The 17,701-nt window shown below is 47.4% G+C and overlaps 1 protein-coding gene across 3 annotated transcripts in view; it reads left to right on the top strand.

Moving 5' to 3' along the window:
- Positions 1-17,701, top strand: part of LOC144768293 (somatomedin-B and thrombospondin type-1 domain-containing protein-like) — a 194,070-nt gene that overhangs the window by 85,262 nt on the left and 91,107 nt on the right. The window contains exons 4-6 of one of the 3 annotated variants that reach the window (XR_013598522.1): positions 4,183-4,359; positions 9,140-10,159; positions 10,271-10,559. Coding sequence is in view for 2 of the 3 variants with exons in the window: in XM_078651851.1 (XP_078507977.1) it covers positions 4,183-4,359; positions 9,140-9,257 (295 nt within the window). In the remaining variant the exon portion in view is untranslated. Of the gene's footprint in view, positions 1-4,182; positions 4,360-9,139; positions 10,560-17,701 lie in introns of those variants that run through there. The other 2 variants (XM_078651851.1, XM_078651850.1) reach the window with 2 other exon arrangements.

Below are 17,701 nucleotides of genomic sequence, written 5' to 3'. Positions count from 1 at the left end.
ATTTAAAACAGATCTGTTTTTGCACCGGTAACCAGTGCAAATCCGAAAGGGCAAGAGAGGACGAAGCAGACCATGGCTGCGAAAGCGCCAGTTTAGCTGCCATGTTCTGTACCCGCTGTAACTTCATAATTAGAGTACTGGGGGCTCCCAGAAGCAGTGCGTTACAGTAGTCTAACCTACTGAGGATGATACTACGCACTGCTTCCGTCCTCGCTGAGTGAGGGAGTAGCGGAAGAATCTTCCGCAACATGCGTAACAGCAGCATGCAGGTCGCCGTGGTTTTATTAACGAAGGCGTCCAGCTGGAGACTAGGCCCGAGCAGGACACCTAGGTTACGGACTGATTCTGCCGCTGCGACAATGCCTAAGGTAGAAGAAGGCCAGAGTCCTTCTGGCAGAGGGCGAGGCATACGGTCTGCCGAACAGTAGAGAACTTTGGTTTTTGCCCCGTTAAACTGTAACGAGTTCTGACGCAGCCAGTCCGCAGCTGCCGACATGCATTGGTGAAAGGATTCCAGGGAGACCGCGACCCTGCCCTCGATGGAAAAAATAAGCTGAGTGTCATCGGCATAATTGATGACAGACATGCCAAAAGACTTAATCAGACTTATTAGAGGGCGAAGATATAAGTTGAAAAGGATCGGGCTGATTGCAGAGCCCTGCGGCACTCCCTGTTTTACCTCTCTCACCGCCGAACGAAACGGCGGCATGGCCACAGATTGCCGCCTGTTACAGAGGTATGATGCCAGCCAGTCCAAGGCTAAGCCAGTTACCCCGGACTCCCGGAGCCTGCCTATTAGAACCGCATGGTCAACCGTGTCGAACGCGGCCGACATGTCAAGCAGTACCAGAAACGCTGCTCCTCCCATGTCGACACGCGAACGCAGGTCGTCCAAAACGGCCACCAAGGCAGACTCCGTACCGTGGGCCGGTCTAAAGCCGAATTGGGCCACGTCCAAAAGGTCGTTGGATTCAAGGAAGCTGGACAGGACCCTAGTGACCAGTTTCTCTAGGATTTGTATTGAGAAAGGCAAGAGTGAAATAGGCCTGTAGTTGGTCGGACATAAAGGGTCCAAGGTGGCTTTTTTTAGCAGTGGGGTAATCACTGCCAGTTTCCAGCTATCCGGGACCATGGCCGTGGTCAATGACTAGCAACAGATGGAATGGAGCGGCGGGAAGAGTTCTGCCTGGAACACCTTCCAAAACTTGTGTGGCAGGGGGTCTAACGGGGAACCGGATGACACACCATTCGCCAACAGACAGAAATCCTCCAGGGAAGGAGTAGGAAAGCAGGTCAGCCGAGGTTGTACTGCTTCCTCCATAATCACCTCCCGGGCTACTCCGCTGACTAATTCCAAGGAGCAGAAATCAGGGTGGCTAGATAGGTTGGGTGCAGAGAGTCCCGCCAAGATGGTATTAATTTTTTCCTCAAAAGCCGAGGCCAATGAGTCGCAAAGTTCCTGCGAGGCCGAAATGGCAGATGTAGCACAGGCTGGGTTGGAAAGATTTTTAACCAACTTAAACAAGGTTTGTGACTTGTTACCAGCTTTGGCCAGTGTGGCCTCGAGAAACTTAGCTTTAGTCAACCTAATCTGAATTTTATACTCTTGGAGGGTTTTTTTATAGACCAGTCTATCTGTTTCTGAATAGTGTCTTCTCCAGACCCGTTCCGCCTGTTTACAATGAAGTCTCTGCTGGAGAAGGTCACTGGAAAACCAGGGATTGACTTTTTGCGGTTTATCTTTCACCTTACGCATTGGAATCATCCTATCAAGCGATTCGAGGAGCTGATGACAGAGAGTTGAATAACTCTCCTCCACATTCGGACCCAATGAAAAGGCCCTGGGCAGTAATGTGGGTATACTGGAGCCCGTAAGTAGCCAAGCCCATTGTCTCCTGAATTTAGGCTGGTAGCAGAATAGAAAAGTGGATCAAAGCATGATCTGTCCAGCATTGGCCCGCGACCTCCTTAATCGAGACCAGCGGCTCCGCTGCAAAGATCATATCCAGGACATGGCCTTTAACATGAGTCTGGGCGGACACAAGCTGCGTAAGATGCAAATTATTGCAAGCTTGGTACAGATCACGATAAGCAAGGTCATAAGGACCACTGGGCCAAAGATTAAAATCACCCAGGATTAGGAGTCTAGCATGGGTATTAGATAGATCATAAATTAGATCTATCAGATCTTGTACAGATGATGTCACACTGGTGGGAGGGCGATAACACAGTAACCCCGAGACCAGTGTTCCACTCAGATCTTTTAGAGAGAAACCCATGAGCTCAAAGCCCTTTACTGGTTTGACTTCAAGATGAGAGAGCGAGAGAGAGTCTTTAAAAATAAAGCCCACTCCACCGCCTCTCCCATTGGGTCGTGGGATATGCTTGATAGAGTACCCTGGCGGGCAAGCCCATCCCAGCTCTACATTACTCTCCAGGTTTCAGTAAGAAACATGATATCGAGCTGCAATGAGTCAATAAGAAGAGCCGTCTCTGCATGATGTTTGCAGAGGGAGCGGATATTCAATAGGCCGCAGTTAACGCTCACCAGGGGGGCCGGTAGAGGGGCTGGGCGTTCACCCGCGCTATGGAGTTGGTTCAGCAAGCAAAGTTCTTCCTTGGAGTATGTCAGGAGTGCTGGAGCAGCGTCTCTAGCGCTAAGCGCATCCGAAGCGCGAACGGGCGCAAACGGGCTTACCTCTGGCGCACCTCCGGCGCCCCGCCGGCGAGCCCGCTGCGCGCCCACGCTGCGCGCTTGCCTAGACATCTCTACTTATGGTGTCCCGCGCGGGAGTCCTGGGAGTAAAACCACTGGACCCACTGCAAGATGGCACCTAAAGTCGGCCCAAACGAAAACACCCCCACCTAAGATGGCAGCCAAAGTCACACACAGCGCCCAGATGAAGCCCTAACACTAACTGAGCCCCGCAAATGCGGGTGAAGATAACGATTATGGTGCAAGTAAGTCCCTGCTTAAGAGCCCCCTGGATGCCCCTCAAATACAGCCACACACGCCCACAAATAAAAGCGCAAAGCGCAATAGCGAAACAGTGATTTAAAAAGGCAGTTACAGCGCTGAGGAGCACGCGCGTAATAAATACAAGTGGTCTAACAAAAAAAAGTAAGGGAGTGGTTTAAATACCCTGCCAGTGCGCGGGAGTCCTGGGAGTAAAACCACTGGACCCACTGCAAGATGGCGCCTAAAGTCGGCCCAAACGAAAACACCCCCACCTAAGATGGCGGCCAAAGTCACACACAGCGCCCAGATGAAGCCCTAACACTAACTAAGCCCCGCAAATGCGGGTGAAGATAACGATTATGGTGCAAGTAAGTCCCTGCTTAAGAGCCCCCTGGATGCCCCTCAAATACAGCCACACACGCCCACAAATAAAAGCGCAATAGCGAAACAGTGATTGTTGTTGGCTAAAAAGCCAGCCCTGATTGAAGATAATCAAGAAATTGGACTGGGTGATATCTTTGTGACACTGGATGAGAGTAAGCTTTTTGTCTCAGTAAGTATCTTATAATGAGGCCTAGAGAAAGAAGAGACACCCAGGGAGGATCATGGGAAAGGTGCATTGGATAGTGCCTGCAGAATGGAGAGGTGCTTGGAAGAAAGACGAAGGAGGTGCAAGTGAGACAGCAATGTCTACTAGAGATGTGCAAGTGAAGGGTAGACAGGTTCCAAGGACAGGTCAGTGTACATGGGATAGGAAACCGGAGCATGGGAGATAGGTAGTGTGTGGATAAGCGTGGGGCAAGGTAATGCTCAAGAATCAATACTACCATCAAACAATTACGATCCCTTACCCATGCACGATGCAAAATGCACTAAGAGGGACCTGATTTTATGCAGAGGGCTCTACAATATCTTGTGGCCGCCTTGCAATCGAGATCTGCGTTACATAGCCACTTAAATGACATACATGGGATACTGGTGTGAGACTGGTTCAAGAAGAAAATACCTCCTGGCAAGAAATGTCCTACTCAAATGAATTTCCAGAGTATCACATTAAATTTCAAGTGACGTGACACAGTTTGTGAAAGTTGTAGCCTAGAATAAAATCCCTGTATGCTGTAGAATTTGTTGAACTTTGTTTCTAAATCCGAATTTATTATTCAGTATGCAAAATTGTTTATATAGTCAATATGTATAAAATGTCACATATTTTTTTACTGTAGGTATTGTATAGAATTCCAACTACAGTCATTGACCAAAGCCTGCCTGCATGCAAACAGTCCATACACTCAATGGATGCAGCACCTCAGGAAAGGATACACGGTGTGTGTTGAGTGTCAACCTCCTGCCCTCAATCCAAGCAGCCAGCGATGTTATGGAGATGGAAGAGGAGCAAAAAAGTAAGTTTTAAAGTTGAATGGTTTTCTTTTAAATAGTAGAAAACAGCGATTCGTAGATTAACAATTTTAAATTAGGATTTGGAAATTTAGATCTACATTTTGTCTTCAGAAATGTATCAACTGGTTTCAATTTGTTGAAAGACTGTGGAAATTGCAGCGCTTTTTGTTCTAGGGCACAGGAGTGCCAAAGTCTCTGCTCTTTGAGTGCCCGAGTAGTTATCCCTCTGTACTACCACACTCTGTTACCTTCAGTGTCAGAATCAATGCTGCATAGTGTTACTTGCATAAAGTTCCAGCAGTCTCTATCTCAACTGTTTACCTCAGTGGCATCTCTGAGTAATAGGGATGTCTTTGGCTTTCTTGTAAGCAGGCGGGGATGGGAGCTAGTACAAATAACCCTCTTGGTCGGCACCTAGGAGAGAACCAGTAGACCTCCTTACCTTCCTTTAACCAAAGTCGGTGTTATCTCCAAATCTCTACACCAAGCAGTGCCTAATTTGAGCCGGTGGTTTCCGGTGCTCGGCACCGGCACTTTATTGTCAACACCGGCACGTATGACAGCCTAACACATGGTAGAGCTGTTTGTCTAATTTTGTGAAGAGCACAACAGTTGCTTAATAATTAAATATACATTAAAATGACTAATATCTGCCAACTAAAGCTATAAGAATAGGTTGGGCAGCAGGTATTAGTTGTTGATAATGTATATTCAAAGTTTGAGTTGTTACACGTGTAGGAGTGTGATGGTTAGTAGTTGTGTTGGTACTGTTATTGACAGCACTCGCATGGTAATGGGTGGTGCAAGCTGCGGTGGCCTCCGTATGAGGGGCCTGGCAATTACTATTTAGAAAATTAAGTACTGACACTAAGTATGGGCAACAAATGGCAAGTGGGTGTGGAGGTGCACTGAAAGGCAGGAATAGGGGTGTAGCTTTCTGTTGCAATGGCACTGGGCATCAGAGGAGAGGAAGAACAAGTCTACCCTGCATTGATTGAAGTCCTTTCAGAGTGGCATTTCAGAATTTGTATCTATGCAAGTGCCTGACTCTGAGTTTACTTTTGGGGAAGGGCAGTGTTGAGGGTGAAATGAGTGAAACAACCAGGGCACAGGCAGGCAGCAGAGCAGTGGTCCAGCCACATTAGTGGAACTGTGAGAGGCTGTATCAATTCCACAATGGGACGAACGTCTGCTCACTTGAGCTGAGCTGTTCTTTAATAGGCCTGGGCAGAATTCGCAGAGTTTTACTCCACAGAGTTACAAAAAACTCAATGAGGTTCCATGGAATTCTGTGAACGGGCTGAAGTAGGCAAGTTGTGCTGCTCGCGCTGTGACTTAGCATGGGGAGCTCGTTCCGTGCTGAACAATCTGCGCAAAACAGCACCACGCTGCATCAGAGGGGGCAACTTCTCTGACGTGAATTTGCTGCCACTGGAGTAGATTTTCTATTCAAGTGGCAGCTTTCTGACTGCGAACAGTCGCGATTGCCTACATTGGTGTAATCTCGCTGGGTGCTCTCCTAGCCACTGAAAATTGTGCTAAGGAATGCCAAATCTTGCTCACACTTGCCAATTTAAGCTTTTGAGCCACGCACGAGAAAAACTCTGACCACCCGGCGGTAGGCATGAGGAGTGGCCAAAATTCCACCGGCAGAGCAGAATATATCTCCCACCCCTATTCTTTTATTGGAGGCAGGACCGGATTGGGGATCCAAAAACAGCCCTGGCAAAAATGGTCAAATCAGCTTTGCTCCCTTCATTTCCTCGCTCTATCTCTCTGCTTTCATCCATCCATTCTCTCTTTCCTTCTCTCCTGTCTCTCTTCTCCCTCTCTAATCTCTCAATCCCTCTCCCATCCCTTTCTTACTCTCTTTATCTTTCTGTCTCTTTAAGTCCATGTGCCTGCTGCTATAAATCTTGAAGATCTATGGAAAGTTACTGAGGCGCTGAACTCTCTAAACTGGCCTACAACTGTCCCGATTCACAAAGGTAAACTAAGACAAAAGTCTAATTTTACAACTTTCAGTATTCACAAAGGGCATTTACGAGTAGTAAAGTTAGACTTATGACTCAGTTAAACTTAAGTTTTAGGCTTAAGTTTAACTGAGACTAGACTTTTGGTCTCAGTTAAACTTAAGACCAAAACTTTAGTTAAACTGAGACAAAAGTCTACCTTTACTACTCGTAAATACCCTTTGTGAATACCGAAAGTCGTAAAGTTAAACATTTGTCTCAGTTTACCTTTGTGAATCGGGCCCAATGTCTCCAGCTCACTGGGAAAATGTCCTGTGAAATGAAAGGTTTGTCCAGCCCTGATTGGATGAATTCAGCAACAGTCATCCCATTACAGAACAGTTCAGCTTAAACCAAAAGCGAGACCCTGGAACATGACCCTGCAGCATGCAAGAATGCAGGTTGATGGCAATGAAATACGTACATTTGAAGGAAAGTTAAATAGCTTACAGAAGGACTCTAAAATACAGAAAAAACAATTGTGTGTACTTGTCAACATTCCACAACTGTCTCACTATAGAAAAAAATAATTTAAGATTTCGAAAATAAGAAATTTGTGTGAGACCACATCTTTGCTCCTACCTTCTTTGTGGAATGACCGAAATTTGGCTTTCTCCTGTGAGGGCATTTCCAGAGGAAGAGGGAGCAAGAGCACTCACAAGTAACAAAAAAGGCTCACAGGATGTGTATTTGCTGAAAGAATATTATTTGCTTTAAACATTTCCTAACAGGTGTGGTGGGAACAGCAGCAGTAAATTAACTATAAAGAGTCTGGACGCACAGAAGCACTGCTGAGCAACCAAGGATGAAGCTTGAGAGGGAAGTGACAGCAGCAGATAGCCCATGTTCCCAAATAGAGCCAGTTTAAGTATGAGGTTGTTGGACCCCAGAAACAGAACACAGACTGCATTTCTCCTTGTCCTGCCTAGCCTCCGAAATACTGTGAGGGTACGCGCTGGGACTGTGGATAGGGGCTGTGAGGAGGTCCTGGGCTATGTTGAGGTGATGGTGGTGTGGTGAAATATAGGAGAGTGCATTAAAATGAGGGGCTGTGGAGTGGTAGAATGGTGCAGACGTATATGGGCTGTAGAGAGAAGTGCCAGTAAAGAGAAGCAGAGGCTGCTGTCAAGAAGTGGGAGTGAAAATATACACGAGCTGTGAGAGATGGGACATTCAAGAGATGCAGGGGCTGTGGGTAGATGTGACAGTCAAGCGATGCAGGGGCTGTGGAGAGATGTGACAGTCAAGAGATGCAGGGGCTGTGGGTAGATGTGACAGTCAAGAGATGCCGGGGCTGTGAAGACATGTGACATTCAAGAGATGCAGAGGATGTGAAGAGATGTGACAGTCAAGAGATGCTGGAGCTTTGGAGAGATGTGACAGTCAAGAGATGCAGGGGCTTAGGGTCCATGTGACAGTCAGGAGATTTGGGGGCTGTGAAGAGATTTGACAGTCAAGTGATATCAAGTGATACAGGGGATGTGGGGAGATGTAGTAATGAAGAGATGCAGGGGCATGGGTAGATGTGACATTCAAGAGATACAGGGACTGTGAAGAGATGTGACAATCGAGTTGTAGATGCTGTCGAGAGATGTGACAGTTGTAAATGTAAATGTACAGGAATTTATATAGCGCAAATCACCAAGCGGTTTCTAAGCGCTTGCTTAGGGAACCCGTCCTGGTATTCCCCTGTAAGATAACCCCGGCAGGGTATCCGCAAGGTGAAAGCCAGGCATCCCGCCGCGAGGGGCCGTTGTGGAGATTAAGCAAGCTATTGCCCAGAGTCATAGAGTGTGAACCCGTGAATCGATTAGGCACCGGAGCGAGAATTGTCGAGTCCATGGACATTTTAGGACTCAAGACCCCGCCGAGCCGGGAATTGAACCCTGGTCCCGGGTTGACCTCTGCTTCCAGGTCTGCCTCCTCTAACCAGTGAGCCACACTTCTCCACTCCAGTTAAGAGATGCACGGGGTGTGGGCAGATGTGACATTCAAGAGGTACAGGGACTGTGGTGAGATGTGACAGTCAAGAGATGCAGGGGCTGTGGAGAGATGTGACATTCAAGCGATGCAGGGGCTGTGGTGAGATGTGACAGTCAAGAGATACAGTCGCTGTGAAGAGATGTCGCAGTTAAGAGATGCAGGGGCTGTGGAGTAATGTCCCAGTGAAGAGATGTAGGGGCTTCGGAGAGATGTTCTTGTGGGTTGTGTGGGTTGCTGTACCCATGAGGTTTGCACCTTCCACTTCCTTTCCTGGTCAGCATTTGGTTTATACCGAGTTAAGCATTGGAATCGTTACCTTCTGCAGTTCGTAGTGTAAATGAAGAGGCAGAAAAGGGTTTTGTTCTCAGACAAATTGGCTTGGCTATGAAATCATAAATAAGAATACGTAATGTCATCTGCTATTGTGACCGTCTGAGTTCACCAGCTGCTGTGAATGTATGTCCTTATCTTATCTGCTCATTTATTCACTGTTGCGCCTATATACAAAATACATTGTTGTATATACGCGCACATGCATATAGCACAGACAAAAGTGTTCAAAGATGTATTTGATTTGTACGTACATTTCTAATTACGAGTGACAACTTCAAGGTCCAGAATTGTTAAAGTAATCAGAAATATTGTGCTTCCCTGTCCTGTCTTCACGATACACTTCCTAGCAAGCCTAATGCAGCTGGCAGTGTGCATCTGTGCTCCCATTCAGCCTACCCACTGCTTGACAGGTGACATGATCCGTGCATTCATAATCCTCTGTACTTTGTGTTAGGAACCAGATGCTTCACTTTCAAGCGGTGGGGAATCCTCGGTGCAAAGGCGTATGGAGGCGCGTGCGGCAGCTGGACACCTGCTCGTGCCCTTCGGTCCACAGTTTCCTCTTCATCTAATGCTTACAGCATCACCAGGACCATCTGTGTCAGTCTAACTCAACCATCAGATCTTTTCTTTATCTCAAATGTTTGTAGCGTGCTACCAAGTCAACCTTAATAATCATTTGCTTGTTAATCATCTGCTGTGTTATGAAATACAATTATTATAAGAATTGTGTTTTCTCCTAAAACAGTGGAATGTTGCGTACTTGTTGTGAATTGTAACTATGGATTTCATTGATCGATAAATGACTGAGAAATCATCACACTTCAGATGAGCTATTAGAGCAGAGGTGTTCAAACGTTTTGATGCTAAGACCCCCTTGACAATCTTTTTTAGGCATAAGGACAAAAAAAGGGATGCTCTGGTGATGCAAGCCTCTCATAAATAAACCCCCAAATATTCTGTAAGTTTTTTAGATCCTTCACCATCAGTTATCTACATATAAAATAATGGGCAGCGTAATGAAAAATACATTTATAAAGTTGTTACTCAGTGGGAAATGCAATGTAGTACATTATGAAATCTCTATACGTTTTTGCACTGCAGAGGTCTATGTGTAACCAGAGAGCCCCAGAATTAAAACTTGATTAGTGCAGTTGAGAATAGTGACATGTATTTACAGTGCTACAAGGCAGATATGTAAGTCATTATTTTATACTTGCATTACACACAGTGTATGATTGAGTGCTTCAAAAAGTGCAAATTGTTTTACAATAAAATAGTGCTTCCAAAATGTAAATTTTAGTAATATCAGAGTGCATGTAACGCAATTTTGTTTTACATAACTGTCCTTTCAACACCTCTTTCGAGGTACTAAAAGCTGTGTAAATGCAGCTAAAATTAAAAGCAAGTACTTCACAGCCCAGTTGTTAACTCTCTGTACTACCTCTATAAACAAGCATTTGCAATGCAATAGGTCTCGCATTAGGAAAGTTTGAGCTATTGGTATTGTAAATGACACATTTTTTATTTGTGTTGGTTTTGAAAATAGCGAAATTAATAGCTTTGTCATTTACAATGCCAATAGTTTTAACTTTCGCAAACGTGACACCTATAGCATTTGTAATGCAATATGTGTTGTATTTACGTGACTTACATGTATTGATATTACAAATAACAATGGCTTTTAATTTGTTTTAATAATTAATACTTAAATAAGTTATTGTAATTTATGGCAATAGCTTAAACTTTTTTAAAATAACTTTTATGAAGATTATGTTCAGTGTATTTTATTGTGACGAAAATCCAAGAACAGAAGTGAAATATTAACATCTTTTTGTGACATTTGTAATAAAGCTTGAAACATTGAGAGAACATATTTGAACCAGTTGTTGTTGAATGGTTGAACAGAGTGATGCTGTGGCGTTGAGTGGTGCAGAGTGATGCTGTGGCGTTGAGTGGTGCAGAGTGATGCTGTGGCGTGGAGCGGTGCAGAGTGATCCTGTGGCGTGGAGCGGTGCAGAGTGATGCTGTGGCGTGGAGCGGTGCAGAGTGATGCTGTGGCGTGGAGCGGTGCAGAGTGATGCTGTGGCGTGGAGCGGTGCAGAGTGATGCTGTGGCGTGGAGCGGTGCAGAGTGATGCTGTGGCGTGGAGCGGTGCAGAGTGATGCTGCGGCGTGGAGCGGTGCAGAGTGATGCTGCGGCGTGGAGCAGTGCAGAGTGATGCTGTGGCGTGGAGCGGTGCAGAGTGATGCTGTGGCGTTGAGTGGTGCAGAGTGATGCTGTGGTGCTGAGTGATGCTGTGGCGTTGAGTGGTGCAGAGTGATGCAGAGTGATGCTGTGGCGTTGAGTGGTGCAGAGTGATGCTGTGGCGTTGAGTGGTGCAGAGTGATGCTGTGGCGTTGAGTGGTGCAGAGTGATGCTGTGCCGTTGAGTGGTGCAGAGTGATGCTGTGGCGTGGAGCGGTGCAGAGTGATGCTGTGGTGTGGAGCGGTGCAGAGTGATGCTGTGGCGTGGAGCGATGCTGAGTGGTGCTGTGGCGTTGAGTGGTACTGTGGCAATGTAAAATAGGGCAAGGCGAGAGCTGGAGGGACCTTGTGAGGAACCAGAAACATTTGAAGCTAACGAGGATGGCAGAGAGCTGATGAAAGGGACGCTTGTGGATGCCTGACACTTGTGGATGTCTGATGTTGAGTCATTCCGGGAGCCAATAGGAGCGCTGGAGGGCAGGGTTAAACTCTAAGCACGCATGCTGCTGAGTTTTAGCGATCGTACCAGGCGCGAAATGAAACAAGACTGACCCAATGGCTGCCGAGGGAAAGAAGGACACGGAACACGTGGAAGAGCCCGGTGAGTGTGGGGGGTGTGTGTGTGTATATGAGTGTGCGCGTGTGCCCATGAGTGGGGGGTGCGTGCGTGGCTGTGTATGTGCGCGTGAGCGGGGGGTGCACGTGTGTGTGTGTGTGTATGTGCCTGCGTCTGTGTGTGTGCCTGCCTGCGTATTTAGGTTGGAATCTGAGGCAGGGGATGTGCACGGCGCCGGGCTGGGCGTGCGCGCCCACGAGGTAAAGTCGACGCTCGTGCCCATCTCCTGTCTCAGATTCGGAGACGGACGGCTATAGTTGTCGAGCTAGACGCATTCAAGCATGCGTATTCTAGCTCGACCTAAAAAGTAGCTCCTAAAGCAGGAACATTAGAAGGACACCAGGCAAGGAGCCATGTTCCACCGGAGGGACAGACGGGCTTTCTGTAGCCCTCTTCCTTCACTCATTGACCGTGAGTGTCATTTACATTTTGCTTCCGCCACCATAGCATGCACCGGGACACTCCGTTGGAGTAGCTGTGTGCTTTCTAAATTGGTTTAATTAATTCATACATATACTTATGGGTCAGATCGTTTCGCAGTGAATGACAATATTTTACTTGTGCACTTCAACCTAAAAAGTATCCCACTTCAGTCCGAGACCTGTTGGTCCAATCTCTGCTCTCAATCCATATTTTTTCTAAATTAGTTTTGTTGTGGGGTTTTTTTCTTTATTTTTTCCCAATATGTACCTGCCACCTTTAAAAAGTGTAATTTATTTTACTAGTTTCATTTAAAATGTTAAAGCCTATTGCACCTCTTTGCCCAAAAAAAGTAAGTAAATAAAACATTGCATGCTTGCCAAGGCAGACCTATTGGCGTTGCCAGTGTTTGTTGTCTCTGCTCTTGAATCTGAGGTGTGTGCGGAAATGCACCACCTCATGTGTCTTGGGCCACGCCTCTATGCATATGAGGAATTACAGAAGGGAATATGCAGATTTCCCTTGCCCCTCCCATTATACCGAATAGCTTTGGGGCACAAAAAAGTGAACAATGGTGTGTTGCGATCCAGAGCCAATTTCATTGATTTTGGCCCTGGTTTCAGAACCTCTCCACCAGTAGCACTACAATAGGTGCAGAAAACACTGCACGAGTTGGCATGAGACCCCTTTGTATGAGGCGAACTTCTGTCACCAATACAAACTGACATTGGAACAGGACCGTACTGTGCCCTATAGTCATGTCCTTTAAAGTCAAAATACTCTGATCTTTTACTCAAAGAGTGTGAGAACCCTATAAGGAATCAAAGTCAGCAGGGCAGTTCATGATTACCTCAGTTTGCATGGTCCCTATTGCTTATACGGTTTTTTCTTTTGCCTGATGTGTTTCTGTAGTTTTTTCATGCGACATGATGCGAATTGAGTCGCCTCTCAGGGAGTTAAAGGGCTTTCCTGATGGGTAGGTTTGGGAGCTCTAGATTTGAAGCTGAAGGTTGTAGGAGTTTGTCAGACTGACTTTCACATGGTGTTCACACTACATGCTCATCCAATCTTTGGCCTCTCTGCAGAGCGCACAGAGTTATGATCACATTTGTGCAAAATGAAATTATGATTTTACGGTAGAGTGTGTGAAGAAGGTTTGCAGCTGTCAAAATATTGACAGTGCCTAAGGAAAAGAAAATGTAGTGTTTACTGATGGGGAGGGCGTGTGCGTATGCCTTGTCACTCAGGACTCTTCCCCTTTTTTAGACCTTTGTCATTTTTAACTCTCAGTGTGATGATTTCAGAATTTTTCAAAATCTCTAATTTTCATAATAGAAGCATTTTAATTGTAATTATTTACAACAGTATCATTGTCGTTACTCAGTTCTCCATTGTTGAATAAAATCTCCACTAACAAACATTGGTAAGTCCAAGGTCTGGCTTGTTTTCGGTATAAACTTTTGCTGTATGGTGTAGTTTAATGCACTCGCAGAAAATTCACCCAGATGTAACTGAATTATTCTGGTGGCACCCTGGATCTTGCAATGGATTCTAGCTCACATGTTTTAGGCCCTGCACTACATTACATACGCCACAAAGCTTGTAAAAGATTTTTCCATATACTTTTTTAGCATGTGAGACCCACCACCTTTTTCAATTCTACTGAAAGCACAGAGTAAGTAACCTGTTCTGTAAAATACACAACCAGTTGCCAGCAATCCCGTCCTAGCTACTTTAAGGCTTTTGCGACGCGGTATTAACTTATCCCCCGGAAGCCTGGCGAGCATCCATTTTCTTAAAACCCTTACTGTGCTGTCTGGGACCTGTTCCCTCGCTGTTCTCTGTCGTCACACCTGCTCCATCCACCGCGCGCGCCAGCGCGAGGCATGTTAGTTCCGCTTTCTCCCTGACTTTTCCTCTCTTATCGGTTTGCACAGTTATTCGTTTGTTTAATTCACACCGCGAGCCCAGTGCCAAAATAGAAACCCGAACCCGCTTCCATGCCTAATTTACGAGCTCGGGCAACCTTGACAGATTCCTGCACAAAAACAAGCTTGCCTGCAAGGCAGGTGAACTTGAACCATGGATCACTAGTGCCTGAGTTGGTGCTAGGCTGCACACAAACAAGCTTGCCTGCAATGCAGGTGAACTTGCACCATGGATCACTAGTGCCTGAGTTGGTGCTAGGCTGCACACAAACAAGCTTGCCTGCAATGCAGGTGAACTTGCACCATGGATCACTAGTGCCTGAGTTGGTGCTAGGCTGCACACAAACAAGCTTGCCTGCAATGCAGGTGAACTTGCACCATGGATCACTAGTGCCTGAGTTGGTGCTAGGCTGCACTCAGTGCGCCAGAGCAGGGAGAATTTAGGAATGTCTGATATCCAAGTACATATTTGCGCATTCCTGCCCTCTCCTCATGCAACGCATTGCAGCACGTTGTGTGACTTATTAGCAGTTCTGCCCCCAAGGGTATACTTCCAAGGCAGGTGCCCAGCACGGTTTTCGTTCACATATTTAGGGCAGTTTATAAGCATGTGGCTGGTTTTGCCTCCCAACCGATGAACTACACCTTAAGCTGCACTGTGCAGGTCCCCTCCTGTCCTGCAGCCCCTTCCTCAGCCACGGCACTTTCATAGCTCAGAAGGGGCAGAAAACGAGAGAGTACTTTCAAAGAGTTAAAGCAGGCGGGCACCAAATGCATGTCAATGGGCATCCCGCTGTGCTTCTCGGTGGGGTGTACTGGAGTAATGCTGACTGCAGGACAAACCTTCCGAATATGCCGTCCCCCGCCCCCCCACCCCCCGCTACACCACTCTTCTTGTTCTCTATCCAATTAAGGTCAATGTTAGTCTCGTTCGTTCCAATTGCGCGGGGGGGGCAGGGGGTTGAATGCCTCTTCTGGACCTCGCAGCGCTACACCATAGCAGTGAGGCCCATGGGTGGGGGCTCCTCCCCTTCCCCAGTTGCAACAAGACCCGCCTCGAACTTAATTGTCTGAGGAGGAGGAACAAGAGGGCCGGTGAGATCACGTGTTGATGGGCTGATTGTGGGGCCCTGGGAACAGCCCACTCAGCTTATGCCCAGCGCGGGCTCGGCACAAGGCAACTGCCTGAGGGTGCAATCACACACTACATCTGCTGTAGGGGGAGGAGGCTGCTCCCTCTATGTCTGTAAGCAGTGAAAACAGAGGCATGGTTTCACTGATGGGCTCTGCCCAGCTTAGGAGTTTGCGTCTACGCGAGCACATTTTCTCGGTGCTTTCTAGAGGCATTGTCCTGGGCTGTAATGGACGCACCACAGCACAGATTAGGTCGGTGCACCCAATAGGTAATACAGCCCCATTAAGCAAGGTACCATTTTTTTCGCAGTCGTTATGCATCTGTACTCCAGGTGCAGAAGTACAGATTGACGCACTGTACTCATCTACGCCTTGTGAACCCTTCATTATGGCCGCGCATCTCAGACCGGGAGTCTGTGCCCAATTACGCATAAAAGATATGCCGTGTCCGGTGCAGTTCAGACTTGTGCTTGCGCTGGAACAGTACAGCATTGCAGAGGGACAGGCGGCTCTGAACAGTGAGGGCCGGGGAAGAAAGGTCTAGAGGTCCCTGGAACACCTTTACCCTCCGGCTAAGATATGTTCCCGAGGACTCTCAAACTGCACCGCCTCGTATTGGCGCGCACTCCGAGCGCCTCCCAAGGCCGATTTCATCTTGTGCCCGGGTCTGTAATACAGCACAGGGAAAATGGATTCCGTGAAATGCATGGGGCCAGACTCATGCAAATAAGAGTGCTCTCCCTTGGGGTAAGTCCAGAGCGATCCATGCTACAGAAGGGGTCACAGAAGTGTTCGTGGCGTCTTCTGTGATATCAAAAAGTCCATAGGCCGTAAAATCCAACGCCAACACCGCACTTCGCACCGGAGACAATTTGTGAATATGCCGCAGGCGAGCACTCGCACACCTCTCGATGTAGATAATCTTTCGTGTTTTGCATACTCCATTGTACGAACCTGCCGACATTTTGAGAACGCTGGTCCTTTTTACATTCCTGGATGTTGCGCATCTCAAGCGCCTAAGCTGCTAAAAGATGGTGCCATATCACCTAAATAAATGTGTTTCTTTGCTGCCGCCATTTATAAATACTGGACCAAAAGCAGAGTAGACCCCAACAGTAGGACATCCCCTCTAAGCGTGGCGTTTCACCATTACTGCCCAGTATCTTAGGAAGTGCAAGATAAGATTAGACTCTGGCCCGCACAGCGAAACAAGGCTGGCGCTCACTGGTCTTACTGCCTCGCTCACAAGACACCACTGCAAACAGTTCTCCTTCAAAGCCACCATGTCACATGCAATTCCATTTCACACTAACAAGTCATGTGCAGTATCGCTACGGAAAAGGAAAACCAAGTCCACTGTGGGGAAAACAAGTTTTAAATACTTGAACTCGTCTACATAATGCCTACTGCTCTCTTGCCCTCCTCCTCGCCCAAGCCTACTACACTGAACAACGAGGTGGAGGTTAGTCTGTTTCACATAAACCATTAAAACACAAAAACAAGGTATTACCCGTGAAAGGAAACCCGGGGACCTACCTGTGAGCTTTATGTCTGCAGTCCGGATTAGAACGGAAGCCAGGCAACTTGTTTTGGGACGGGGGCGGGGCCGCAAACAGGAAGCGGACGGGAGCCCCGCGCTTCTGTAGTCAGCCGGAAGATTTGCCTGTGAACTAGCGGAGCTCCCGTGGTCGTGGAGAGCCCCGCCTGTTGTCAAGACTGAACCGCAGGCTGCCGAGGGAGACAGGGACACACGAAAAGACCCCGGTAAGTGTGGGGGGAGGGGGTGCGCGCGCGTATGTGCGTGTGTCTGTCTGCGTGTGTGTGTCTGTCTGCGTGTGTCTGTCTGTCTATGTGTGCACGCGCCTGTATGTGTGTGCATGCAGAGGGGTGGGGGCTGGCTGTGTCTGTGTGTGTGTGCCATTAATGCATGCGAGCAGAGCGACGCGAAAGCAGGGGCTGGGAGTTCATCTGCGCAGGCGCGGCTCAGACGCGCGCTCCCGCGGTCAAAACAGAGACTGCAAAAGCGCGCGTCTGAGTCGTGTCCCACATTCCCCAAAACGGATCACAATAGTTGTCGAAGCACTGCAATCAATGCTTCACATTGAATGCAGGTCGTGCTTCGACCTAAAAACAAATCTCTGACAACATAAAGCTTGGAGTGATTTGAACAATTAAAGCCAGTACCTGCTCCCAAGCACCCTTTACATTTGCAGATTAACTGATAGGCACATTTGCATTTCATTCAGGCAAGCAGGCACCCTGGCAGAAAGCTTTTCACAGCACTAGAGACTCAATTGATAAAACTTCAGCTGATAACGATCTAAATTACCCTTCCCAGGACAGCAGTCTTTTTCCAAAATGAAAGCAATCATTTTTGATTGCAAGCACAAGTAAAGCTGGAGAATGGGTGACCCCCTTTCCAGGCCTCTGGCCTCCCTGGGGGTCGCGCCCCACAGATTGAAGACGTCATATTAGAGTGTTTGTGAGCTCACCAGTGCTTAATTTGGGTCGGTAGTTACAGGTGCTGGGTACCTGCACTCTCTTTGAGGATTGGGACTGATTTTTCACCAGGAGGCTTTGACCCAAAACAAGCACGGGAATGGCATAAAGAGAGAGGGACGCATGAAGGAATAGATGGGACAACTTTGATAAAGGTAGAAATCGGGTTGAAA

Source organism: Lissotriton helveticus, chromosome 7 (genome assembly GCF_964261635.1).
Source record: "Lissotriton helveticus chromosome 7, aLisHel1.1, whole genome shotgun sequence".
In the NCBI taxonomy this organism is placed as follows: domain Eukaryota; kingdom Metazoa; phylum Chordata; class Amphibia; order Caudata; family Salamandridae; genus Lissotriton; species Lissotriton helveticus.
This window is presented reverse-complemented; position numbering and strand designations above follow the sequence as displayed.